This window comes from Gobius niger, assembly GCF_951799975.1.
Source record: "Gobius niger genome assembly, chromosome: 13".
Classification (NCBI taxonomy): Eukaryota; Metazoa; Chordata; class Actinopteri; order Gobiiformes; family Gobiidae; genus Gobius; species Gobius niger.
The window spans coordinates 12,394,288-12,415,952 of NC_136864.1; the positions used below are offsets into that span (position 1 = coordinate 12,394,288).

The 21,665-nt window shown below is 41.0% G+C and overlaps 3 protein-coding genes across 4 annotated transcripts in view; 2 read left to right on the forward strand and 1 right to left on the reverse strand.

Moving 5' to 3' along the window:
• atp6v1h (ATPase H+ transporting V1 subunit H) overlaps positions 1-3,213 on the reverse strand; it is a 28,015-nt gene extending 24,802 nt beyond the window's left edge. For both annotated transcript variants that reach the window (XM_079569803.1, XM_079569802.1), the window contains exons 1-5: positions 3,096-3,213; positions 1,767-1,889; positions 1,265-1,364; positions 1,069-1,158; positions 608-721 (exon numbers count right to left, since the gene is read on the reverse strand). In XM_079569803.1, the coding sequence (XP_079425929.1) occupies positions 608-721; positions 1,069-1,158; positions 1,265-1,364; positions 1,767-1,870 (408 nt within the window). In that variant the 5' untranslated portion in view covers positions 1,871-1,889; positions 3,096-3,213. The remainder of the gene's footprint in view (positions 1-607; positions 722-1,068; positions 1,159-1,264; positions 1,365-1,766; positions 1,890-3,095) is intronic.
• Positions 3,151-4,463, forward strand: slc25a26 (solute carrier family 25 member 26; the record flags this gene model as incomplete). The annotated part of the gene is made up of 1 exon (XM_079569873.1): positions 3,151-4,463. The coding sequence occupies one exon, from the start codon at positions 3,151-3,153 to the stop codon at positions 4,111-4,113; it is 963 nt and encodes a 320-aa protein (XP_079425999.1). The 3' UTR covers positions 4,114-4,463.
• Positions 4,464-11,609: 7,146 nt separating this feature from the next.
• Positions 11,610-18,575, forward strand: rgs20 (regulator of G protein signaling 20). The gene is made up of 5 exons (XM_079568594.1): positions 11,610-11,745; positions 15,107-15,276; positions 15,516-15,590; positions 15,860-16,094; positions 17,681-18,575. The coding sequence occupies exons 2-5, from the start codon at positions 15,110-15,112 to the stop codon at positions 17,867-17,869; spliced, it is 666 nt and encodes a 221-aa protein (XP_079424720.1). The 5' UTR covers positions 11,610-11,745; positions 15,107-15,109; the 3' UTR covers positions 17,870-18,575.
• Positions 18,576-21,665: the final 3,090 nt, after the last annotated feature.

The following is a 21,665-nucleotide window of genomic DNA, read 5'->3' on the forward strand; positions in this document are numbered from 1 at the left end:
CTGAGGTGGTTGTTTTTTTAAGCTGTTATGTGCTCTGTTCGGGTGGGGGTTAAGAGGTTAACACAAGAACAGATGTGAAGTTCAAGTTATTGGAGTGACTCAAGAACACAGTCGACAAATGTGAATATTTAATGGAAAAAAACGAAACTAAACTAAACTCAATTTCAACAGTATGCGTTCACAACATTTGTGAATGTCATGTCAGGGGCCAATGGGAGAGACATCCTTTTGGAAAGAAATCTCCAAACAGAAAATGTCCAAATGTTGAATCTGATCATTGTTTGGAAGTGACTGGATGCATAAAGCTGCCGCATTCATCTTATGGCTGAAAATCCTTTCATCTGACCATCATCCACAACATAATTTTACCTTTCTGGACACCTTTATGACATAGATATTTGCCCTTAGTTCATATGCGGAGAGAGAAGATAAAGAGTTTGTGACAGTTTCTATTTCATGTGGATAATGTCCAGCCATTAGATATTAACCATAAACCAAGTCAATAATTCAGCATTTTGATGATAACCAAGTCATTTTTAAATTATAGTCTCTTTAGAAAGTTGTGAGGTCATGTGAACACATAGTTAATGGGTGCAGGTCTACTCACCATGTGGACAGTGAAGAGGTCCTGACGATTCAGCATTGGGAGAAAATAGGACCAGGCGGTGTTCTTCGTCTTTTTGGCATAATCAAAGAAAATGTTCACCCTTTGATGATTTTCCTTTGTTCACAAAAGTAAATAAATAGGAGAAAAAGAAAGGATTGTTAATTTGAGTTTGAGTATTCTTGAAAATGTTGGGCAAGCATGATTGAATTTCTTAATATTAATTTTCCTTAATATTCAAATAATGTTAATAGCTTTCCAACCTTGTAGATTAAGTGCATCCTGTGTAAGTTTAGGCTTTATCGTTGTTGTTTTTAGGTCATTTACTATTTTCCCCCTCTAATAACTTTTTAGCCCCTACAGATAACTTGGGGAGGGAAAAATGACACAGATAAGCATCCCAGTTTGCTCTTCCCTGTCTCCTCACAGAGGCTCCTGCACAGACTTCAATTATCAGTACTCACCTGGAGAGTGTCATCTATCAAAGTCAGGATGTACTGGACAGTCTGCTCCTTTGAGATGTGAGCCATGAGATTCAGGAAGGTCTTGGCGCACTGAGCAAGAACATGTCACAAAGTCAGAAATGCAACACACAGATCGAGATCATTTTTAGCTCAATAAGTGATGCTTCATAAAAAATAGAGCCGGAACATGAACTACCTGATGTCCCTCTTTGGTTAGAATAATCTGTTTCTCTTCAGAGTTGGCCACTTCAAATTTCTTGATAAACTCACAGTCTTCAGTTGAAATCATCTGACTCCTAAAAAAATAAATGTATATGCAAGTCAGTCATGCTTTTACAAAAACAGTTTGTTGAGACAGAGCAAGGGAACTCCATCAGTAAAAACGCTAGTGAGTTCCAACAGCATGTATGTGCATGAAAAAATGTGTGAAATGTTGACCCAAGATGACAGAAAAAGGCTGGCATCTCAGCAAACCTTTGTCATCTCAATTTTCAGCAAGAAGCTGTGGGCCACTCTTTAGCAATGGGCCAATAATGAGAAGTAGGGATTAAAGAGGAAGTCTCACTCAAGACTGTGATTCACAAAGCTAACATAACAGGTGCCACATAACACAGAAGTAATTTTGATCAGATTGTATTGAATTTCCTTCTAACCACATAATATTTCAATAAATCTGCCCTTATATATGGTGTACTCACTGCAGGTAAGACTGCCAGTTCACCAGGTTGGCCCGGACCTCTGCAGCCTTTGCAGCGATGATGTTGGTGGGGACTGCAGCGTCCACAGCCCCGCGGATATCCATCTTGATAGATATTTATGAACTGCATTGAGGAAACACAAATGAGACATTATAGCTAAAGGGGCAGATCTAGAGGGGTGGCAAGACCATGTTGCCACCCCATTGATGTCATGTGACGTCTCACATCTGCTCTAGAAGCTACTTGTGTGCTTACAGAGGCTCAGTTAGTACTTTTTTGACAGGACAAAGAATTATAACAAGTCATATGGCTAAAACTTAAAGGAGCCAGGTGCCAACTCTTGTGGCTCTCAAGATGAATATTTTTTTGTTTTTTTTAACAAAAGTTTATATTTTACAAACCCCCTATTTATATTATGGACAATGCTACTATTTCTGTATAATTTTGGGAGGCTCAGCTGCATCTAAATGGAGAAAAACTGCCTTGCGATCAAGCAAAACCTGCGTACCCCCGCTATAAACAAAAATGATCCCTGACCCTGCTTGCCACCCCATAATTTTTTTTCTAGATCCGCCCCTGGTGTTGCACCATGATAAAGCAGTCATTCCTGAAGCCCAGTGCACTGCTGATCTCCCTTATGGCCCTCCTTATAAAGACACACATATTTTCATTATACTGTAGGCTAAATCCGGATCCAAAGTATGATCCATAGACTAAAACAAACAAATGTAAACAAACCATTTCCATTTATTTGCCTGATATTTTTCGGGGGGCTCTCTTTTGCTTCGGCCCCCACAGGATACTGAGCCACTGATCTACAGCGCTTACAAGATGTCTCTACAGTGACATGTTGTGAAACCCTGACATTATAATACACATTAGGTGGCTGGCCTTTGGTATGCAAGGGTTAATTGTGCATTTTATTTAAATAGCTCGATTATTAGCAGACAACCTGACATGTTGTGTAGCAATGCTAACGAATGCTAACAGTTAGCTCAATGTCACGACACGGGACACTGTATTCTGCCACAGCGTTGCGATAAATAGATGGCCAAAGGCTAATAAGAAATACTCGAAATGAGACACTGTGACAATACAAACGCAAAAAATATTATGCACCTGCAGATAGACAAAACATAACGGACAGCTTGCTAACTTGTCTCAATGCTACAATGACATTTTCTTCGATGATGCTGGCTCAGATTCACTCATCCCCCAAAACATGCGCTGTATCGCAGTGAACGGACTACTGAATGCAACATTCCAAATAGTTGTAGAACAAATAAATAACGTACGAAGAAAGAAATATGCAGAAATGTCGTATATTACCTCTCTGCTTCTCCTCAGTGGAACAGCTGACTGACTGTAGTCATGTGATAGTCACATGCAGAACCCGGAAGTTGTCAACCAATATGGCCGCGTCCTTGTCGAACATGTTTTGGTTTTAGCTCCGTGTCAAACTGCTTTGGATTCACAATTGCATGGACAGCAAGCAGAGGAACGAACCAGCGGAAATCGGACAATGGAAAGACGAGAATTTGTTGCCTCCCTGGTGGCAGGAGGCTGTGCTGGGATGTGCGTTGACCTGACCCTGTACCCCCTGGACACAGTTAAGACCCGGCTGCAGAGTCAACAGGGCTTCTTCAAAGCTGGAGGCTTCAGGAACATCTATGCAGGGGTCCCATCCGCTGCCATTGGCTCCTTCCCCAACGCTGCTGCTTTCTTTGTCACCTACGAATGTACAAAGACCTTGTTGGGGTCGGCAGGACCTCTAGCAACCCCCCACGTGGCTCCTGTCACTCATATGTTGGCAGCCTCCCTGGGGGAAGTGGTGGCCTGTCTGATCCGTGTGCCAGCCGAGGTGGTGAAGCAAAGGACACAGGCCTCCCCTGGATCAACCACCTACCACATGCTGCTGGCTACTCTGCGACAAGAGGGAGTCAGTGGTCTCTATAGAGGATATGGCAGTACAGTCCTCAGAGAAATCCCATTCTCCCTGGTGCAGTTTCCACTTTGGGAGTATTTAAAGACGCTGTGGACACAAAAGCAAGGTCATACTCCGTCTTCTTGGCAGTCAGCTGTGTGTGGAGCCATTGCAGGTGCTGTGGCAGCTTATGTGACCACTCCGCTGGATGTGGCCAAAACCCGCATCATGCTGGCTAAGTCTGGGACAACCACAGCGAGTGGCAGCATCCCCCTAGTGCTCTGTGAAGTGTGGAAGAGTCGAGGGATTTCCGGCCTGTTTGCTGGCAGTGTCCCCAGAGTGGCTTTCATCAGTGTAGGTGGATTCATCTTCCTGGGAGCTTATGACAAGTTTCGGCGCTCTATACTGTGTCAGCCCACCTGACACTAGATGTCATGTTCCCTGTGGCGCTTCTGCATCGTTCAGCTGCTTGTTCCAAAGAAGGATAAGAGGACAAAAGTTGTAACTCAAGGGAACAGTCATCGCAAGACTCTCATTACCAAGGGTTCAGCTCACATTGACAGAACAAAAAAACATTGTCTTTAAATTTACAAATATGTGTCATTCAGCGGCACAAGCATCTTTCTCTCCTCCAGCTGTGAATCACAATCTGATATTAAAGGGCCTGCACCGCCAAACCGAGTTTTTGAACTTTTAACCAAGTATTTTGTTCCCTTCAGAGTCACAAATACTTTGTTGCTTGTTTAAACAATACATTTTAGTTAATCTACTTTCATAAACAATGTCTTGCTGAAAAACTTTTGTTCAGACTAAATGCTCTACCTCTGCAGGCAGATAATCAGTCCAGGCAAAATTAACACTTCTGCGTTAACACATGCAGCACAAAAGGTTACTGCTGTCAGACTGCAAGTATCATACCTGATGGAAGGGTAGGAATGATTTTATACTATTTATTTATTATTATTGCTATGTTTTATTATTATTTCATAAATTATGCCAATCTGTGCCATCATATGCACCAAATATGTTTAAATCAAATAGTGCATTAATACTGCAAAATTCCATGTATTTTCAATTTCCCCTGGGAATTAATGGGAATTTATTGGAATTAACTGTTAAACGTATATGGGAATTTAGTGTGAACAGTATTACATGTTATGTTGTTTTAAGAGTCTTTACCCTTGGGTAAGTCTGTAGATATTGTTCAATATTTTCTGTATTGTTTAATGCAGCTCTGTGCTCAGACATGAACAAAATCATAAAACCACTTATTAGAAAGTGTTTTAAGATTCCCAAAATTACCAAACTAAAGTTCCCACTGAAAGTTTCTGGAAAATCCAGAATCCATGCAATGTCCAGAAATGTATTGGGAATTTTCCATCCCTTTGCAACCCTCATTATTATTAAACATGAACCTATGTGCAGGTGGAAGCTTTAATATATATATAAAAGAAATTGACCATAGACTTAGACTAATCACAATGTCTCAGATTTGTTTCACGGATCAGTTAAGGCCTTTTTAGTGTTTTTGTGTGAGTTTGCATGTTTTCCTTGCATTTATAGTTTTCCTTTACTACTGAAAAAGGTGTTGGCTCCAATGACTCCCCTTCAAGAGATTCTGAAAGTGACTTTGGGGCATTCCAGGTTAAATAAAGGACAAATACAACACATTGATAATAATGTGCAAGCCTTATATGCATAATAGTTTGCATTATCACTCCTTTCATGCGGGCTGTATACTGTAGTGCAGTTGCAGTATAGCCCTCAGTTGTTTTTCTTCTTTTCTTTTAATACTATGGACCAGGTTTCTGAGTCCTCAATAAAGCTTGGATGAATGAATGTAATAAAGCCATTTTATGAACTTCTCACGTATGACAATTCTTTCCAGTTCTTTCAAATGAATATGACTGTGTGAATGGTTCTAGCATGCCTAATGGAGATAACATAGTCAATCTACCAGTACTGACATATAACGTAAACTTCAACTTATCTACACAATGCTGCATATGCCATGGGTATGTTGTTGGTGTTAATTCCAGTTTAGGCTCTATAGTATATAGACACAAGTTGTTTCAGAAACTCATCAAGAGTCATTACTCGTTGTACAAGCTGCACTCTCGTCTTGGCCTCTGTGTTTCTCCCATACACAGACACTAAGACCTCGGACTTAATCTGGCCTAAGCCGGTGCAGTAAAGCAGGGAAGAATCGGCATCACATTGTCCTAATCCTTCTCTGTCCTTCTGCCTCCTCAAAACACTCGTCACTCCATTCTTATTTATGTCTTTTCTACCATTATGCTTCACAACAGACCCCGGCTGCTGGACTCACTGGAGAAGAAAGTTGATTTCTTATGACCGTCTTCGGATTCGGTGGCAGGGGCATCAGACTTTGTAGTCGGAGCATGCCATGTATTAGAGTAGTGAGTCAGTGGGAAATCCGGCCCACTGTCACGGTGCGCCGCGTCCGCCACTCCAAGACCCTGATGTGGCAGCGGGTGAGGGGGCTGGCCCGGGCCTGTCAGTGTGGAGCGGGATACCCTGTCAACTACAATGACCAAGAACGGGAAGAGCAGGAGATCAGGTGCCTTGAGGTATGGACACAGTGCAAACAAAGGTATTCATGTTACTGCAAGTGTGTGTCTCAAAGTTATAGTCAGTGCCAACCAAAATGTTGTCACGATACAGTCTGGTTTACTGTGTGTATGTGGTCTATTGCAAGAATCTATAACAGTCCGGAAAGGCTCCAAGCAGCACAAAACACTCAGATTTCCCGAACTACAATACACTATTGTAGCAAGTTTCTCAAAGCTCTTATCAGTAATTATTACTCATTCACATCTGTAGCCACAGCTGCCTGAAAGAGATATGACTTCCGCCAATTACAGCTACACATGTAAGGTTGGTAATGTTGATGTTTATTGATGGGATCCCCATTAGCACAGCTGAGAAGTCGCTTTTCTTCTTGGAGTCTGAATAAAAAAGTACAATACACTCTGAAGTACAAAAAGACACATATACACAACTATTACTGAGTCTGTGGGCAAGTCTATAGTGAATCAATGTCTGCGAATGATTGACAGTGGCCATAGCTATGGCTGCATACAGTATAGCAATCATATCTCTTCAAGTCAGCCTCATGGCAGCCGTGGCTACATTATGAGAAGTGAATGAATGTTGAAAAAAAGAGTGTCCAGCAAGGCTCCACTTGCGGCCAATGGATTGTTTTCATTGTACAGTATATAGGCTACACAACTGATTCTGTAGGTTCCAGTGTTACTGTAGCTTTATCTATGAAAACTACTTCTGATTAGATTTAGCCCCATTGTTTTTAAGACTATGTAAACAGAAAAGGCACAACAAAAAAATGTAAAGTCTGTACAGTAGTCATTTGATTCAGCTAAAATAACACCAAATATCTTATCTTTAAGGCTGAGATATTTTACTGTTATTTCTACTAAAGCCATTAGTGTATTGAATAGTGAGTAGTGGTTTAACATGGGGGAAGTGATGCTGACAGGGCTTGGTGTGGACACATAATTGATACCCATACATAAAAGAAATGTGTGAATACAGTGATAGTATACATATCTAATTCCTCTGTTTTTGTGTTCGCGTGCATTTTTTTTTCCAACAACGGGAACACTATGTTTTGGTTCTTGCCAAATCTCTATTTCGGGAAGTACTTCCTGTCTGAGCGAGGCCTAAGCAGATTAAAGTAGATGGTGTGACTTTAAATAGACTGATAGTGTGGTTATAAACTCACCAAAGTCCCAAAGGACACGGGGCAGATTTGTTCCACAGCGTGTGCACCAAATCAATTACTGTAATATAAGATGAATCTATAACAGGCTTTCTAAAAATAAACTGAGTCATGTGCTGTCTTGAGCTAGGAAAAAAGTTAAATAAAACTTTACTACAGTGAAAGAAGACAAGTTCACCATTCCCAATATTAATTGAAGGGAGAAAGACTGTATATGTGTTTTAATGTGTGTTTTGAAGGTGCAAGTGAAGGGGTAATTAGGGTCACGGGCACAGCTAAGGTATAAATAGAAGTCAGCAGATGCCGATCAAATACAGCACCTGTGCCGTGTTTACCGGTTTAAAGATTAGGACAAAGCACTAAACATGAAGCATAAACAATTACTATTAACCAGCATTATCCAATGTTTTTTTAAGTGCTACTTATTTATGAATAATTAAATAAATGACAAATAACGCAAAACGCAATCAATGTAGGCCGACATTTCTAATCCATTTTCCACTGCATTGGGCTGGACAAAGCACAACATTTCTTGATTGGACATTGTCTGTCCATAAATACAGCACTTAAAAGTTAAGCATATTCATACGTGATTTATTTAGGTTTACTGGCCTAAATATAACATGTGCTTTTTTTTGTATTGCTCGCATGGTAGCAATGCTGTTATGGGCAAATAGCCAGAAAACAACAAATCCAGACACAAGCTTTGAAGCACTTAATACAGTATCTAAAGCTAATTACACTTATTTGTGCAGAATCTCTCTTGGCCTCAGGAGCACATGCATCGACCATGACAAATGGCGGTGGTCAAGGATGTTATTTATGAATTGCATTAGCATTTCTCGATACTTATGTGTTTATATCTTTGCTTGCTAGTTGTGAATCATTGAATGTGCCTATTTAGCTCCTAAATTCATTATATTTTGGCATGGTAAAAGCTCATTAAAGCATTTGGTGAAACAGTTTGGCCAATAAGGTCTCCTAACAACATTTGCTGGAGGATATTGTTATTACATCAGGCCCCTTTTGTAGTGTGTGTGTGTGTGTCATTTTCCATGTGGATTACTTTTTTCTTGAGTGCTTACTTGAATGATTACCCAAAGATGTGACCGTATCAACACACACTGAAGTCTAAAAAGAGTAAACCTAATTTGTTGAAGGACTTTTAAATCGAAATTGAGCATCTTCACCTTCAAAGTCAAGTAGGATTTATTAGTGTCACGAGTTTTCTTCAGTTCCCGCATGTCCTGCCATGTTGGAAATTGTACCGCAATACCCTTACACTCAACGCATAGATTTCAATCCTCTTAATCATGCATCGGAAAGACTTGCACTTGTCCTTCAGTCCAGATGTTTGGTGTGAAGAAGAAAATCTGCTTTCTGTTCAGATAATTAAACTACACTGGGAGGAAAATGCATGCGAACGCTTTGGAATTTCTCACATCTCTGCTTAAATTGGTCATAAAATGTGGACTGATCTTCATCAAAATTACAAGAATGAAGTAAGTGAACCCAGGAATCTCGCTGAAGTGCAGCAGTTTTGTAAAGAGGAATGGTCAGCGATATCCCTGGGTTCACTTACTTGTTCCTACCTGTCCTGTGAATGTTTACACGTTATGGCCATTCAAAATATGATCAAATGTAATGTTTGGGTGACATTAGTTTAAGCAGACACTGTTTACTCATTCTTGTGATTTTGATGAAGATCAGACCACATTTTATAACCAAAACTATGCAACAACTTGCATGTACAGCATGAATTAATCACATTTGAAGCTATTTTGCGGGATGCTGTTGCATAATTGGAGCACAGAAGACGATGGCATTAAATGAAGTGTGTGAATGTGCAGTGAGCCATGTTGGTAGCATTTACACTGTATGTATGTGTAGTGTGTGTACTGTATAAGATATCACATGCTGGGCTCCGTACATCTATATCAGTGATTCCCAACCTTTTTTGTCTTGCGTACCCCTTGAACCCTTCAGAGGGACTCCACGTACCCCCTTTTCTAAAGCTAAAATCAAAAAAGCTAAAATAGTTGGTGATGAAGTGGATTATTTTTGAACGAATGTAACTAGTATGTGAAATTGTTGCCCTGCCCCTTGGCGAGGACACTCTTGGAAAAGAGATGTTTCATGTCAATGAGTTTTATCCTGGTTAGATAAAGGTCAGATAAAAAAAAAATACAAAATCCCCACTCCAGGTATTGCGTATTACTGTTGTGTCCTGAGACAACACAGTTCTCCCATTGCATAATGCAAGTGACTTTAAATGTATTTGTTATAATATATTATATATATAATATAAATATATTATATTTTGTTATAAGTTTTATATCCTTAGTCCACACTCCAGTGCACATCACGTGGATGGAATGTTACCATCGAACCACGCTGTGCCCAAGCACATTTGGGGAGTGGTCTCTGTGCTTCCGCTGGCCTGTGCTCACACTTGCACAAATGAATAAAGCCGCGGCTTGATTACATAATCATAAAGCACAGTTTTCATATCAAGCCAAAGCAGTTGTACGCTCACTGTGGAGGAATAGGGGGAACAAAATCCAGCGGTATGAAACAATATGATAAAAAAAAAAGCATATGATTTGAGAGAATTCAAAATGTCTGTTGTTGTTTTCTATCTTCATTAAATAAAAGGTAAAACCTCCTTCAACCGGACCAACATCTGGAACTGTGCACTCAAACTACACAAATGAACCGCGCTTTAGGGACTTTCTGAAGACAAGAGTGAGCGCAGCCTTAGTCTCTCAACACCTTCAGAATAACTTGTTCTGTCCATGGCCAAACTCTCCTCTATGAACTGATTAGTCTGTTTGCTGCTATATCTGTTTAAGTGTTGCCCTGGTCCTCAGTGTACAAAAAGAGGAAATGTTCCCTCTACTGGGATTTAATACCTGGATTTTAAAATATCAAACGTAAAGATATTCTTCATTGTTTCAGTTACACAACAAACCATTTCAAGGCTATAAGGTCCAACATCAGGCTAAAGCTAAACGTTATTGTAAAAGCCTCAATAAAGCCTGATATAGGACATTTAACTATTTCAAATCAAGGATAAAGGCACAACTCATTACTGATTTGAACATGACTTACATTTGTGAGGTTTGCCAAAGCTGTAGCCCGCCTAATACCCGAAACATCTGGAATAGGCTCAGGCTTGTATCTAAAATAATGAAAGGGAGAACTGATGACTCATGTTGATGCAGATGCAGTAGCCCAAGCATCTTTGGCACTAATTTGGCTACTGAGTGTGTAGTGCCCTCTGGTGCTTACTTATCACAAAACTATGAAATAAAAGCAGGGGAATAAAGCTTTTATTTATTTATTTTAGTACAGTATGATCTTGCTAGATTCAGTGCTCATAGAAGCATACAGTAATATACTCTTGTTCAGTGGCATGTTTTGTGTTTGCTGTGTGTGCAAAGATTATGCTCATTAGCTACTACTTTTTTAAAGAAGTAGATTTTTAACATGCTTTGAATTGTTATACTTAAGTAGTTCAAGTTCTTATTATTAGCAAGGTGCTTTATAGACATACTATGAGCAGTGGGTATGTGCCTTCGTATATAGAAACGTCCCCCCTCTTTGTGTATATATTCATGAGCTACTTTATGTATCCAGCAGATTATTACCATCAGACTAGAACATTGGTGCCACTACCCCTCTGTCCATCAGGTGGCAGTGTTACCCTCCACATCCACTCTGTCAGGCCAGTTTAGTGTGAATCGCAAAGCACACGCCAGTCATCTGTGAAGGACTGGGGAAGGAGACCGAGGGGGGCTGAGATAAATATAGTCAGAAACAGCACAAAACGATCTCGGTGCCTTTAAATAGGCTACACGGTGTAGATGCGCGGCCATTTCGGGTGAGGGGGGGTGAGGGGGGAAGCGGACGGTTCTGGGAGCGCTTCAGGACCACGGACAGCGACCCGAGCGAAAACTCCCGCTGTAGATTTGTTTTTTGTCGCCAGAGTTGTTGCTCCCAAACACCCCCCAAAATGAATACCCCACGGGTGATATGTGTAGAGTTTTGCGACATGAATCAATGGGTCAGCGTAGAGGTCGCGCTGTGAACCCTGCTTTTTTTTTTACCATAGGGCTCTATTAACGCTCCTCGCTGAGCTACTACGAGTCGGGCGCCACACGCATGCGCACTGACTCGAAGCAGCCGGTCGGGGGAGAAGAAGAAGAAGAAAAAAAAAAAGCCTTATGTGCCATCATCGGATGTAATCAAGGCAAAGAATTACCTTCTTCTCGCTGTGCATACATGGTGAAATTGTAAGTACCTGAAAGCAAAAAAAAAAAGAAAAAGAAGCCGTGTGTCGTCGCGCGGACATTTGACGAGCGCGCGCGGGGGGTGGGGGGGGGGGAGGTTGCGAAGTCGTTTCCTGGCGCTGTTTTAGAGGTGGCATGTCACTGTGGCTGTTCAGCGGGGCTTTCAACAGATCTAGGCACGGTGCTTTTTCTTTTTTTCCCCCCTTTTCTGTGATTTTCGTGCGCGATGGGGTTGCGTGATCCGCTGATGTGTGATGTGGAAGTTGTCGTAAAGGTTTTTGAATGGTCCGTCTCACGCCTCGCGAACATCGGCGTCCACCGCGGCTTTTCTGTGCGCTGAGATTTTCGGATGTTGGGTTCTGTGTTAGCATAATTTCTCCTGCTGAATGGATACGGGCCACCCCAACCCCCCCCCACCCCCCCACCCCCATCGCACCGTCTATAGCTATTGAGTCAAGCCACGGCGATTGGAAATACCCTTCACTTTAAAACGCGCACGAAAATGGCATTCGGCGAGAGAGAGAGACGCACCGAACCGAACCGAGCCAGCCTGTGTAGCCCGCGCGGATCCATTTTAGAGCAATAACCAAATGGTATTGTATTCACAGAAAAGGTGAGATAGAAGGATGCTGCGGGGTTACATTGGCAAAGCTGCGCCTCCTATACCCCCCATCTCTTACATATGACTCCGATTTTCTGGCGTTTTCAAGCCTCGTTTTCTCGTGTCAGGTGGAGTAAGAGGCGTCCACAGTGGGTCTTTTAATTTGAGAACGATCTGACAGCATTTGGCTTGGGGCTCACACGTTTGTTGAGATCAGTGAATTTGCCAAAGCGATTTGTAGCTACTGTACACAGGCCTATACCCACTTCCCAATTGAAATCAATAATGCGGTTTCCACTGAAGATCTCTAATTAAATGCCCATCTAATAATGACTTAACGTGCATTAGCTTCTCCGCCATGTCATGTGTTCCTACTAGCTCTCAATGAAATCCTTTAATGCATTAGTGCATTGGGATGTTTCAGAGTTTGTGCTGCAGCCAATCCAGCAGCACAGATCATAATGATTCATTTTTCCACTGAAATGGCACGAGTGTTGGACTGCTTCTGCCGAGTGACCCACTAAACAATAAATAACATGTTATGGGAGAAAAGACATTTCTTGATAAATATTCCAAAGAATTACAAGTAACTGCCACTTAATTATATCAGATTTGCCTTGTATTTGCATGTTGTGAATATAAGTCGGTTCTTGAGGTGGACATGCATTTGTTTTTATGGCGATACAGTCCAATATCAAAGGCATATGTGAAGTGGCCGAGTGTTTAGCTGTCACGTGTCTGTGCATGTCCTCTCTTCCTCAATCAAATCATCTCCAGCCACCCAAAATGAGAGAGTGTGAATATTTACTGTCCCCTTAAGCAAACTGAAGAGCCAGTATCTGCAGGACAAACTGGTCAACGTTTCTGTAGCTCCAATCACCTTTACTTGAATGTATCCCACAAAACCCCACTGAGACTGCTACCTCAGCTCTACAGGTTTGACAGTCAGGAAAAGGCTTTTTAGAAGTTGCAGTTCTGTTTGAGCTTGGCTATATTATCCAATGAAAGGTCCATTATGAAATGCATTGTAGGCTATCCAATACAAGGACAGTTTATTTCTACCCAGAGGAACATGCATGCCTGCACCGATTCTGACCATCTGGAGCACTTTAAATCTGAACATGCAAATTGTTGTCACACGGGATTGGTCATTTGCATTAATTTTTAATTTGTGAAGTGTATTGTATACTCCATCGGGTTTTTGCTCAGGTTTGGTCTGACAGCACACCTAGTGCTACCCTTGGCTATTTTTACTTCACCGGCACCATGCAGATGCTTTCCTAGGGATATCTTCATAACATTTCCCCTTGCATTTAGAAAACTGCTCGACTATGGGCATGCACAATGGCAGAGACTTTAAGTGCATGCATGTAGTGAAAATATATCTGTTGATAAAAAGTAATTGTTTCTGTATCAACCTTTGAGTTGTTGTCCACAGTCTGCCCGCCTAAAGCCCACTGATTTAAACCGTAATCGCAGATCAACAATAAGACCTTGTTATAAGCTGTTAATAGAGGAAGATTACTCACGGTCTGCCTGTACGAACAGCATTTTGTCATTGGCATGTTAGTTTGTATCACTGAGAATGCCCTGTTAATTGATGGGAGTCCAGTATTTAAATATTAATTCTTCCATTCTGACCCCCCATAGTATGTTAGAGTAATACAACTATCACTAAGAATGTGATAGATAATAAAGCTCACTGAAATACTCTTACATAAATCTCCACAAACCTCACTTTTCATTCTTTACAGTTCATCCATTGCTACATGGTTATTTGGAAGGTTTATGCCAAATACTGTGACTGGTATATGCATAAAAGAAAATCTCAATAATATATTTCCTACAGTGTATGCTGTGTATACGGTGCAGTTGTGGCATTGCTGCACTGGGTTAAGTGAGCACCAGCCTACAGGCAAGGCACACACAGACATTCCTGATTGTGAGAAGAAGGGCATCTGGACTGGTGTAAATAATAAGTAAATAAATGCCTTATCATCACCAGCTTTTCTTTTATTAAATAAAGTGTGTATTATGGGGCATAATATTGCAATGATATCTATTGCATTTGAAATCTCAAATTGTCATTTTGTTCAGTAGTGATCAATCAGGGTCTAACTTAATGCACTGGCTCTCAAACTTTTCACATCAAGGACCAAAGGCCCTGTGCCCGATTTTCGCCCTGAAGCAAAATCAAATTAGTTTTGTCCTCCTTAGGCTTATTGTGAAAGTAGGCATTTGAGAAAATAGGCTGTGCATTAAAAACTGCATGAAGTATCTAAATGCTGTTAGCATTACCATCGAAGCAAAGATGAAAGTTGTGAAACATTAAACATTAAAAGCTCAAACTTTTGAAACACGGGAATGTTAAAGTACCACCAGACATAAGCAGGACCAGGCGAAAAGTATGGCTTAATATCAAGTCAAGAAAGTAAACCATGACAGAAGCCGTTATAGACAAAGCAACAAGTTTATTTGTAGAGCACGATACACAAAGTAATCCATAGTCCTTTACAGAACAGCACGGTTGTATTAAGTAAGTAAGTAACCCATAATAAACAATAACATTAAGAGTGAAGAGTGTCAAAAGTGGGACATAAATAAGACATAAACAAACTCTTGACCTGCAGTCTTGAACCAGCCTCCATTCCTCCACAGGTACCAGAACCACAGTTTGAGACCCGCTGCCCTTGTGTGTGTAACCAGTTCATTTGCTCTCGGTTTTGTAACGTAACCTGTCCTCTCCCTCGGCGCTTCCTTCAGCCCATGGGATCAGAGCGGATGGAGATGCGAAAGAGGCAGATGTCGGTGCAGCAGGAGTCGGCTGTGGCGGGAGGCGCTGCTGTACCGGCGGGACAGGCCCAGACGGGACACAACCCACGAGCCTCCAACGCCTGCTGCTTCTGCTGGTGCTGCTGCTGTAGCTGCTCCTGGTGCGTCCCTCCGGAGTCACACTAGTGATGATTAAGCAGTAATCCCTAGGGGTTTCTGTTGAGGAATTAAATCTCTCTATGAGCTGGGCGAATTGAAATGTACTAATATCTGTAATGTAGAGTATTTATATTTACAGCACAAAGTTGGTTAACAAATGCATTTAGTATTTTTATATTAGTACAGGCTTATGAAATTGAAATGGAGGTGTTTAAATATGCATATGTGTCTTTGTCCATAGGAATGAAGACAGGGATGACAGGAATCGAAAAGGCTCCTATGACGTCAAAGAGGGGACCCCAGACTGTGAAGAGTGGTCAGTACCAACACATGCATTTCATAAATTAACTTTTGGAGTCATGGCACATAATAGTAGTGGTAGCAGCACTTGTATTTGAAGTATATCTATTGTAATAGATACTAAATATGATAGTAATTATAGTATGTAAGTAAGCCATACAAACATTGCTTTGCTTCACTAGTTGCTTTTTGACACTATCTACAATCATTCTAATCATTACATTTTAGTATTTAGACATAAACAACAATGTGTGGAGTCCCATGTCTTGTGTCTGTCCTCCCCAGCCCGAAGCCGACGCTGGACGAGGTGCGCTCCTGGGGCCAGTCCTTTGATAAGCTGATGTGCTGTCCGGCCGGCAGGAACGCCTTCAGACAGTTTCTCCGCACAGAGTTCAGTGAGGAGAACATGCTGTTCTGGTTAGCCTGTGAAGAGTTCTGCCAAGAGACCAATAAGGGTTCAATAGAGGAAAAGGCGCGGGTCATATACGAAGACTACATCTCTATCCTGTCACCGAAAGAGGTCAGTGCACTGTCAATGACCCACGTTTCTAAAACCTTTTATAGAAGTGTGCCGTTTACGTGCACATACAGTACAGTAGTATTTTCACTCAGCTATTTCCAATCGCCCAAAATAACAAAACAGCTTTTAAAGGCAACTTTGCTTTGTAGAAGATTGAGGACCCTCTTGTAATTGAGCTGGTGCATTTATCCTCTCAAATAAATAAACACTGTTGCCAGCATTACAAAACATGCTCCTAATGACCAGCTAGACAGGAAATGCTAGTTTTGCCATGGGTAAATCAAAGAATGGATTTGGATGAGGACCTAACCTATTAAAAGGGGCTAGATGCAAGTTGGCCATTTTATACTCACTACTGCCACCTCAGGTCATACGTGTCACTGCAGGTTCTATATGAAGCTTGTGCATGACGGCAGGATTTTAGAGGCAGTTGTGATGAATAGGTCTGGGCTCATTCTACATCTTAGGACATTGCTGGAACATGTAGGGGGAGGAAAATACATCATTTAAAAAAAATTTTTTTTACATTCAACTGAAATGTCTCCATCCCTCCCTTAAATCAGACCCACCTGCAGAACCAGGTGGAGAATGACTGCGCCTCCATATTTAGAGTCAAACCGCTGTCCATGTGGCAGCAGCTTCTGATGCTTGGTGGGTTTAGCACAGGATTAGTTACTGAAAGGTCAAGGGTTCAAATCCGGTTCATCGTTTATTGTTTTCCGAAGAAATTAAAACACAAATAGCACAAACTATAGTTTAATTTCTATTCAGTGTAAAGGTGACAAGAATGGAGAGAAAATTCAGTAAATAATCAGAGTGAGGACTCAAACTCACAACATATTCCTTTTTGCGTTTTTTTCCTGGTTATGTTAGGCACATGTGTGAAAGACCAGGAAGAGATCAGATTATATGCTGTTTACATGTCTCTTCAATAATCTGAGAACTCCAGAAATCCTATTATGATCAGATGTTTTGTCTGCATGTAAACAAAGCCAGTGTTGTAGGCAGGCCCATGTTATTGAGGACACAATATCTGTTCTCTCTTTAAAGCAGTACTAAGTAGCTCATGCCCCTAGAGGCCATAAGCGCCACTGCAGGTGTCGTAGCATGTTGCATTTTTTTACTCATTAATTATCCATGAGAATAAATACTACGCTGACAGAAAAGACAAAGGGAGAGAGGGATATTGTACATCCAAAGACACAATGGAGATCATTTTTTTCACTCAAACTTGGCTGTAAATACTGTTAAAGTGGCGCTAGCCCGCAGTTAGCCTGTTAGCATCTTCTTCGTGAAACCATTAGTGTGTATTGGTGGCTCCGACCTGGCGGTAGCGACGTTACAATTGTGGTTTTCTGGCCAGAGACACCAGGGGGAAATGAAAGACCCCCCCAATCATCCCATTAACTTGTATTACCTCCAAAGGGACTACGAAAAGGATTTATTAAGGTAAACAGGTTACTTAGTACTGCTTTAATGCAGTTACATTGTGATGAGCTCACACCACTATGATGTGAGTTTTTGGGATGTAATGATTTTGCTAGTTTTTAAACAGACTAATTACCTTCTCCTTTCCGTCTCTGCAGGTGAGTTTGGACTCCCGGGTGCGCGAGGCCATAAACAGGAACATGGTCGAGCCCACCTCTCAAACGTTCGACGACGCGCAGCTGCAGATCTACACGCTAATGCAAAGAGACTCATACCCGCGCTACATGAACTCCCAGGCCTACAAAAACCTGCTCAACACACTATCAGAGCAGAGTCCCGAATCCTAGACCACCTGCCTCCACCTCCACCTCCCGTCCCGCCTCCTCCTCCTCCTCTTACAAAAACAAAAAACAAAACAAAAAATACTTCTTTTTAAAAAACATTTCATTTGTATGTTCAGTGTAGGATTACAAGAGGGCCCTTTACGCCTGGCCACTTTTCAAAACCAGGGATTTCAGCGCTATTGTGATCTGCACCTGACCGAAGTCACTCAGGTCTCGAAGAAAAAAAAACAACGACTTCTCCCGAGGGCTCGACATCACAAGTACTGCTACAAGATCAACATAGCAAATCACTCCAAAGGAAAACATTACCTTTATGAGTTTTTCTTTTCCGTTTCTTTTGTGATAGAAACAATCTATTTTATTTGACGTTTTTTATGGTCCGTTATGGTTTGTATGCTTGTCTAGGGGTATAAATGATTCCTACTGTAGACTATATCTATATATTTATGAGTTTGTAAATAGCAAAAATGAATAAGTGAGTATTTTAAATGTGGAGACGCCTGAGTTATATTAGTATATATTTAATGCGTATAAAAATCAAAGCTCGAGTCAAAAAGGCTACACACGTTAGCTCTACTTTTGCCGGCAGCTTTGTGGGGTACTGTACGTTTTCACCTATGGGTTCACACGCCTCACATCTTCGGTTCTGTTGACTTGGCAACTCCAGTTCATTGTTCGATGTTGTTTGAAAGTCTTAAGAAGATCCGGGGGGGGGGGTTAATGGAGGATTTGGGGAGCGATCTTTACTCAGAGGAAACGGGATTCACCTTGATGTAGATCTGTACCATTTTGTAAGCAGGACAAAGGTGACTGACTTTACTGACTGAATCAAAGGAACAAAGCACAAGTTTTTAGCATAAATATGTTTTCCCCCCTTTGATTAGAGGTTTTTCGCTGAACTAAAAGAGTTTCTTACAAATATATTTCGCTAAGTTTGTTTTATGCTCTGTTTTCTCTTATGTAATTTTCTGCCTTTTTGGCCTCTTGCATTTTTAAGGCTTTTGCTTTTGTGAGCCATTTTAAAACTATAATTTTCAAGTAGTGAAAAGTACACGATAATTTTGTCTAAAGCGAGGAGCATACCGACTTTATAATTTGAGTGTTATAACAAGTCAAATAACAGACAGTATTAATGAATTGCCTCTATGACGTGGTGATAGGTAGATTTCTGCTCTACCTGTATTGAGTTTACCATCAGCTTACACAAACACCTTTTAAACCCCTTCAGGTAGAGCAGAACTCTTAAAAGGTATATTTCTGTTCTACCTGAACTGGTTTAAAACTGAACTGGTTTAAAAGCTGTTTGTGTGAGCTCTCAGTCATCCACAAGTGTTACATTGTGGCGGCAGCTTAGATGAAGCTCATGTCCAGTCTCTTCCCAAAGGACATTTCAAACCATGTGAAACTCTTTGATTCAAAACAACCCAGACCATATTTTGATCTTGTCGATGGTTTGAATGGTATTAAAGGTGCACTATGCAACTTTTTTGTGTGGGAAAAGTTGATATTTGTGTGTATTTGGCCTTGTAGTGACCGAGCAGGTGTATGAGTATTCAACATGGCGCCTTTACTTTCCATCACAGTGGTCTCTAAGATGCTCTAGGATCAATTGTTTGGAAGGTTTTCACTGCAGATGGACCCTCTCACCAGAAAACATACACAACAATTGATCCTGGACCTTCGCCGAGGCCACTGTGATCGAAAATAAAGGCGCCACGCTGACCACTCATACAGCCGCTGGGTCACTACAAGGTCAAATACGCTCAAATATCAGCTTTTTTTGGCATAAAAGTTGCATAATGCGCCTTTAAGCATCAAGATTTTCCAGTAGCGAGTAATTATTCACAGATTTATGCAGTTTTTCATCTTCTCTAAACATGTAACAGTAGTGGGCTGTGATTCACGTTCTTTGGTGTAGTTACTCGTACAGGCTTGAGACCAGCACGTAGTACACATACTTACTGGTACTACAGGCTGAATTAAACCATCAAACCCATGTGTCAAAAAGTAATAGCTTGTGTCAGACCAGGTTAGCAGCAACACCAAAGCCGCCATTTAAAACTGTGTCTTTAACTCGTCTCTTTTTATTGTTCTCGTTTCCATTCTCTACAATTGGAGTTGCCAAGTGTCCAATAATGATTTGTGTTTATTATAACAGTTGTTTTGATATTGTGTATGTTGTTGCCTCACCAACTCGTCACTCAAAGACAAGATCCTCAGACATGATGAGGAAGTGCCTTTACATTCAATTTTGTGACATCTTTCTCACGGGCAACAGTTGGAGTTAATTTTGCCATATAATACAGATGTAACCATGCACTCGGCTCTCAATAACTTTTAATAAGCTGTGGTTCAGTTGTTGTTATGTAGTGTCCTTCAATTATTTATTTTTACCCATAAAGGTCCAGTCACCAGGGTATTAAACAGTATTAAACATTATACATTTAACACATTCAGGAGCATTAACTTATGTGAGAAAACTTAGTTAAATCCAATAGGTTGAGTGGAACATTGACCTATTTCAGTATTGTTTTGGCAGTAGCCTGAACTTTGTCCTTGATAAGACCATTTTTAAATTGATTTTGTCTCTTGACTTCGGGATACATTGTAGTAGATGAAGATATGTTAAAAGAGAGGCAGTATTGAAGGAACAGGCCACTGATTTTCCATATTTAGATATGTTCTTACCTGAGCTTAGATGAGTTGATGTGTACCTGTCTGGTCTTTACGCGTACGCAAAAAGACTAAAGATGTTGTTAGCATTTAGCCTCTCCTCCTCTCCTCTATGGGGCCAAACAGGGGTGAAGTTAGAAGCGACCAAGCTCTTCCATGTTTTTCCCTATTTAAATACAGTTATGTGAGCTTTTACACTATCCAAGTATAGTTACACAAAATTAAACATGTCGATTAAAGTGATAGTCTGTAAGTTTGTAAAGTGAGGAGAAGTAGATTGAAATTTCTAAATAAATAATCAAATTCCTCTCCTCTTGAAGGAGGAACAGAATTTTAAAAGCAAACAATCAAGCTCCTCCCCCTCCTACCTGATTGGATCTGACAGGCTGGTTCACTAGAAAAGCTCGTCTCATTGGTCAACGCGGGAGGATATTATAGTTAGTTGCTGGGATCCGGGAAGGATGGACTTTACAAAAAATAATATCAAAATGCAAGACTAGCTGGTCAAGTGTGCACATTTTATAAAATGTGTAAAACATTTAGACTTCCAGACGATCACTTTAAAGCTTGGTCGCTTCTAACTTCACCCCCGTTTTGCCCCTAAGAGGAGAGGAGGAGAGGCTAAATGCTAACAACATCTTCAGTCTTCAGTCTTCAGACTCAGTGCACGCGCAAAGACCAGACAGTTACACATCAACTCGTCTAAGCCCAGGTAAGAACATATCTCAGTATTGAAAAACGGTGGCCTGCCCCTTTAAATGCATAGGGAAGGTTTGGTTACTGATGAAAGGTGCATCGTTAAATCTGTACATTTATAGTGTGGTTATTGAAGCGAGAGGCCAGTTGTTCTAAAGGAAAACTGTCCCTAACATTGGCCAAATAACTGCATGTGTTGTTTTACTTTACTCCATATTGTGGCTGTAAAAGTCCATATTGGGAGTACCATGACTTTGGACCACACAGTAGGTTTTGCAAAGAGGGCACAGACCACTGCACAGGGCTTGTTGATCTGAAATGGTTGCCAATCGGTGTGTGTGTGGCGTTACGGACTTGTCTTACAGAGTTAAACTTATATGAATTTTTGTGCAATTTGAGCTGTTGGGATACACTGCGCAGATCAACTCCA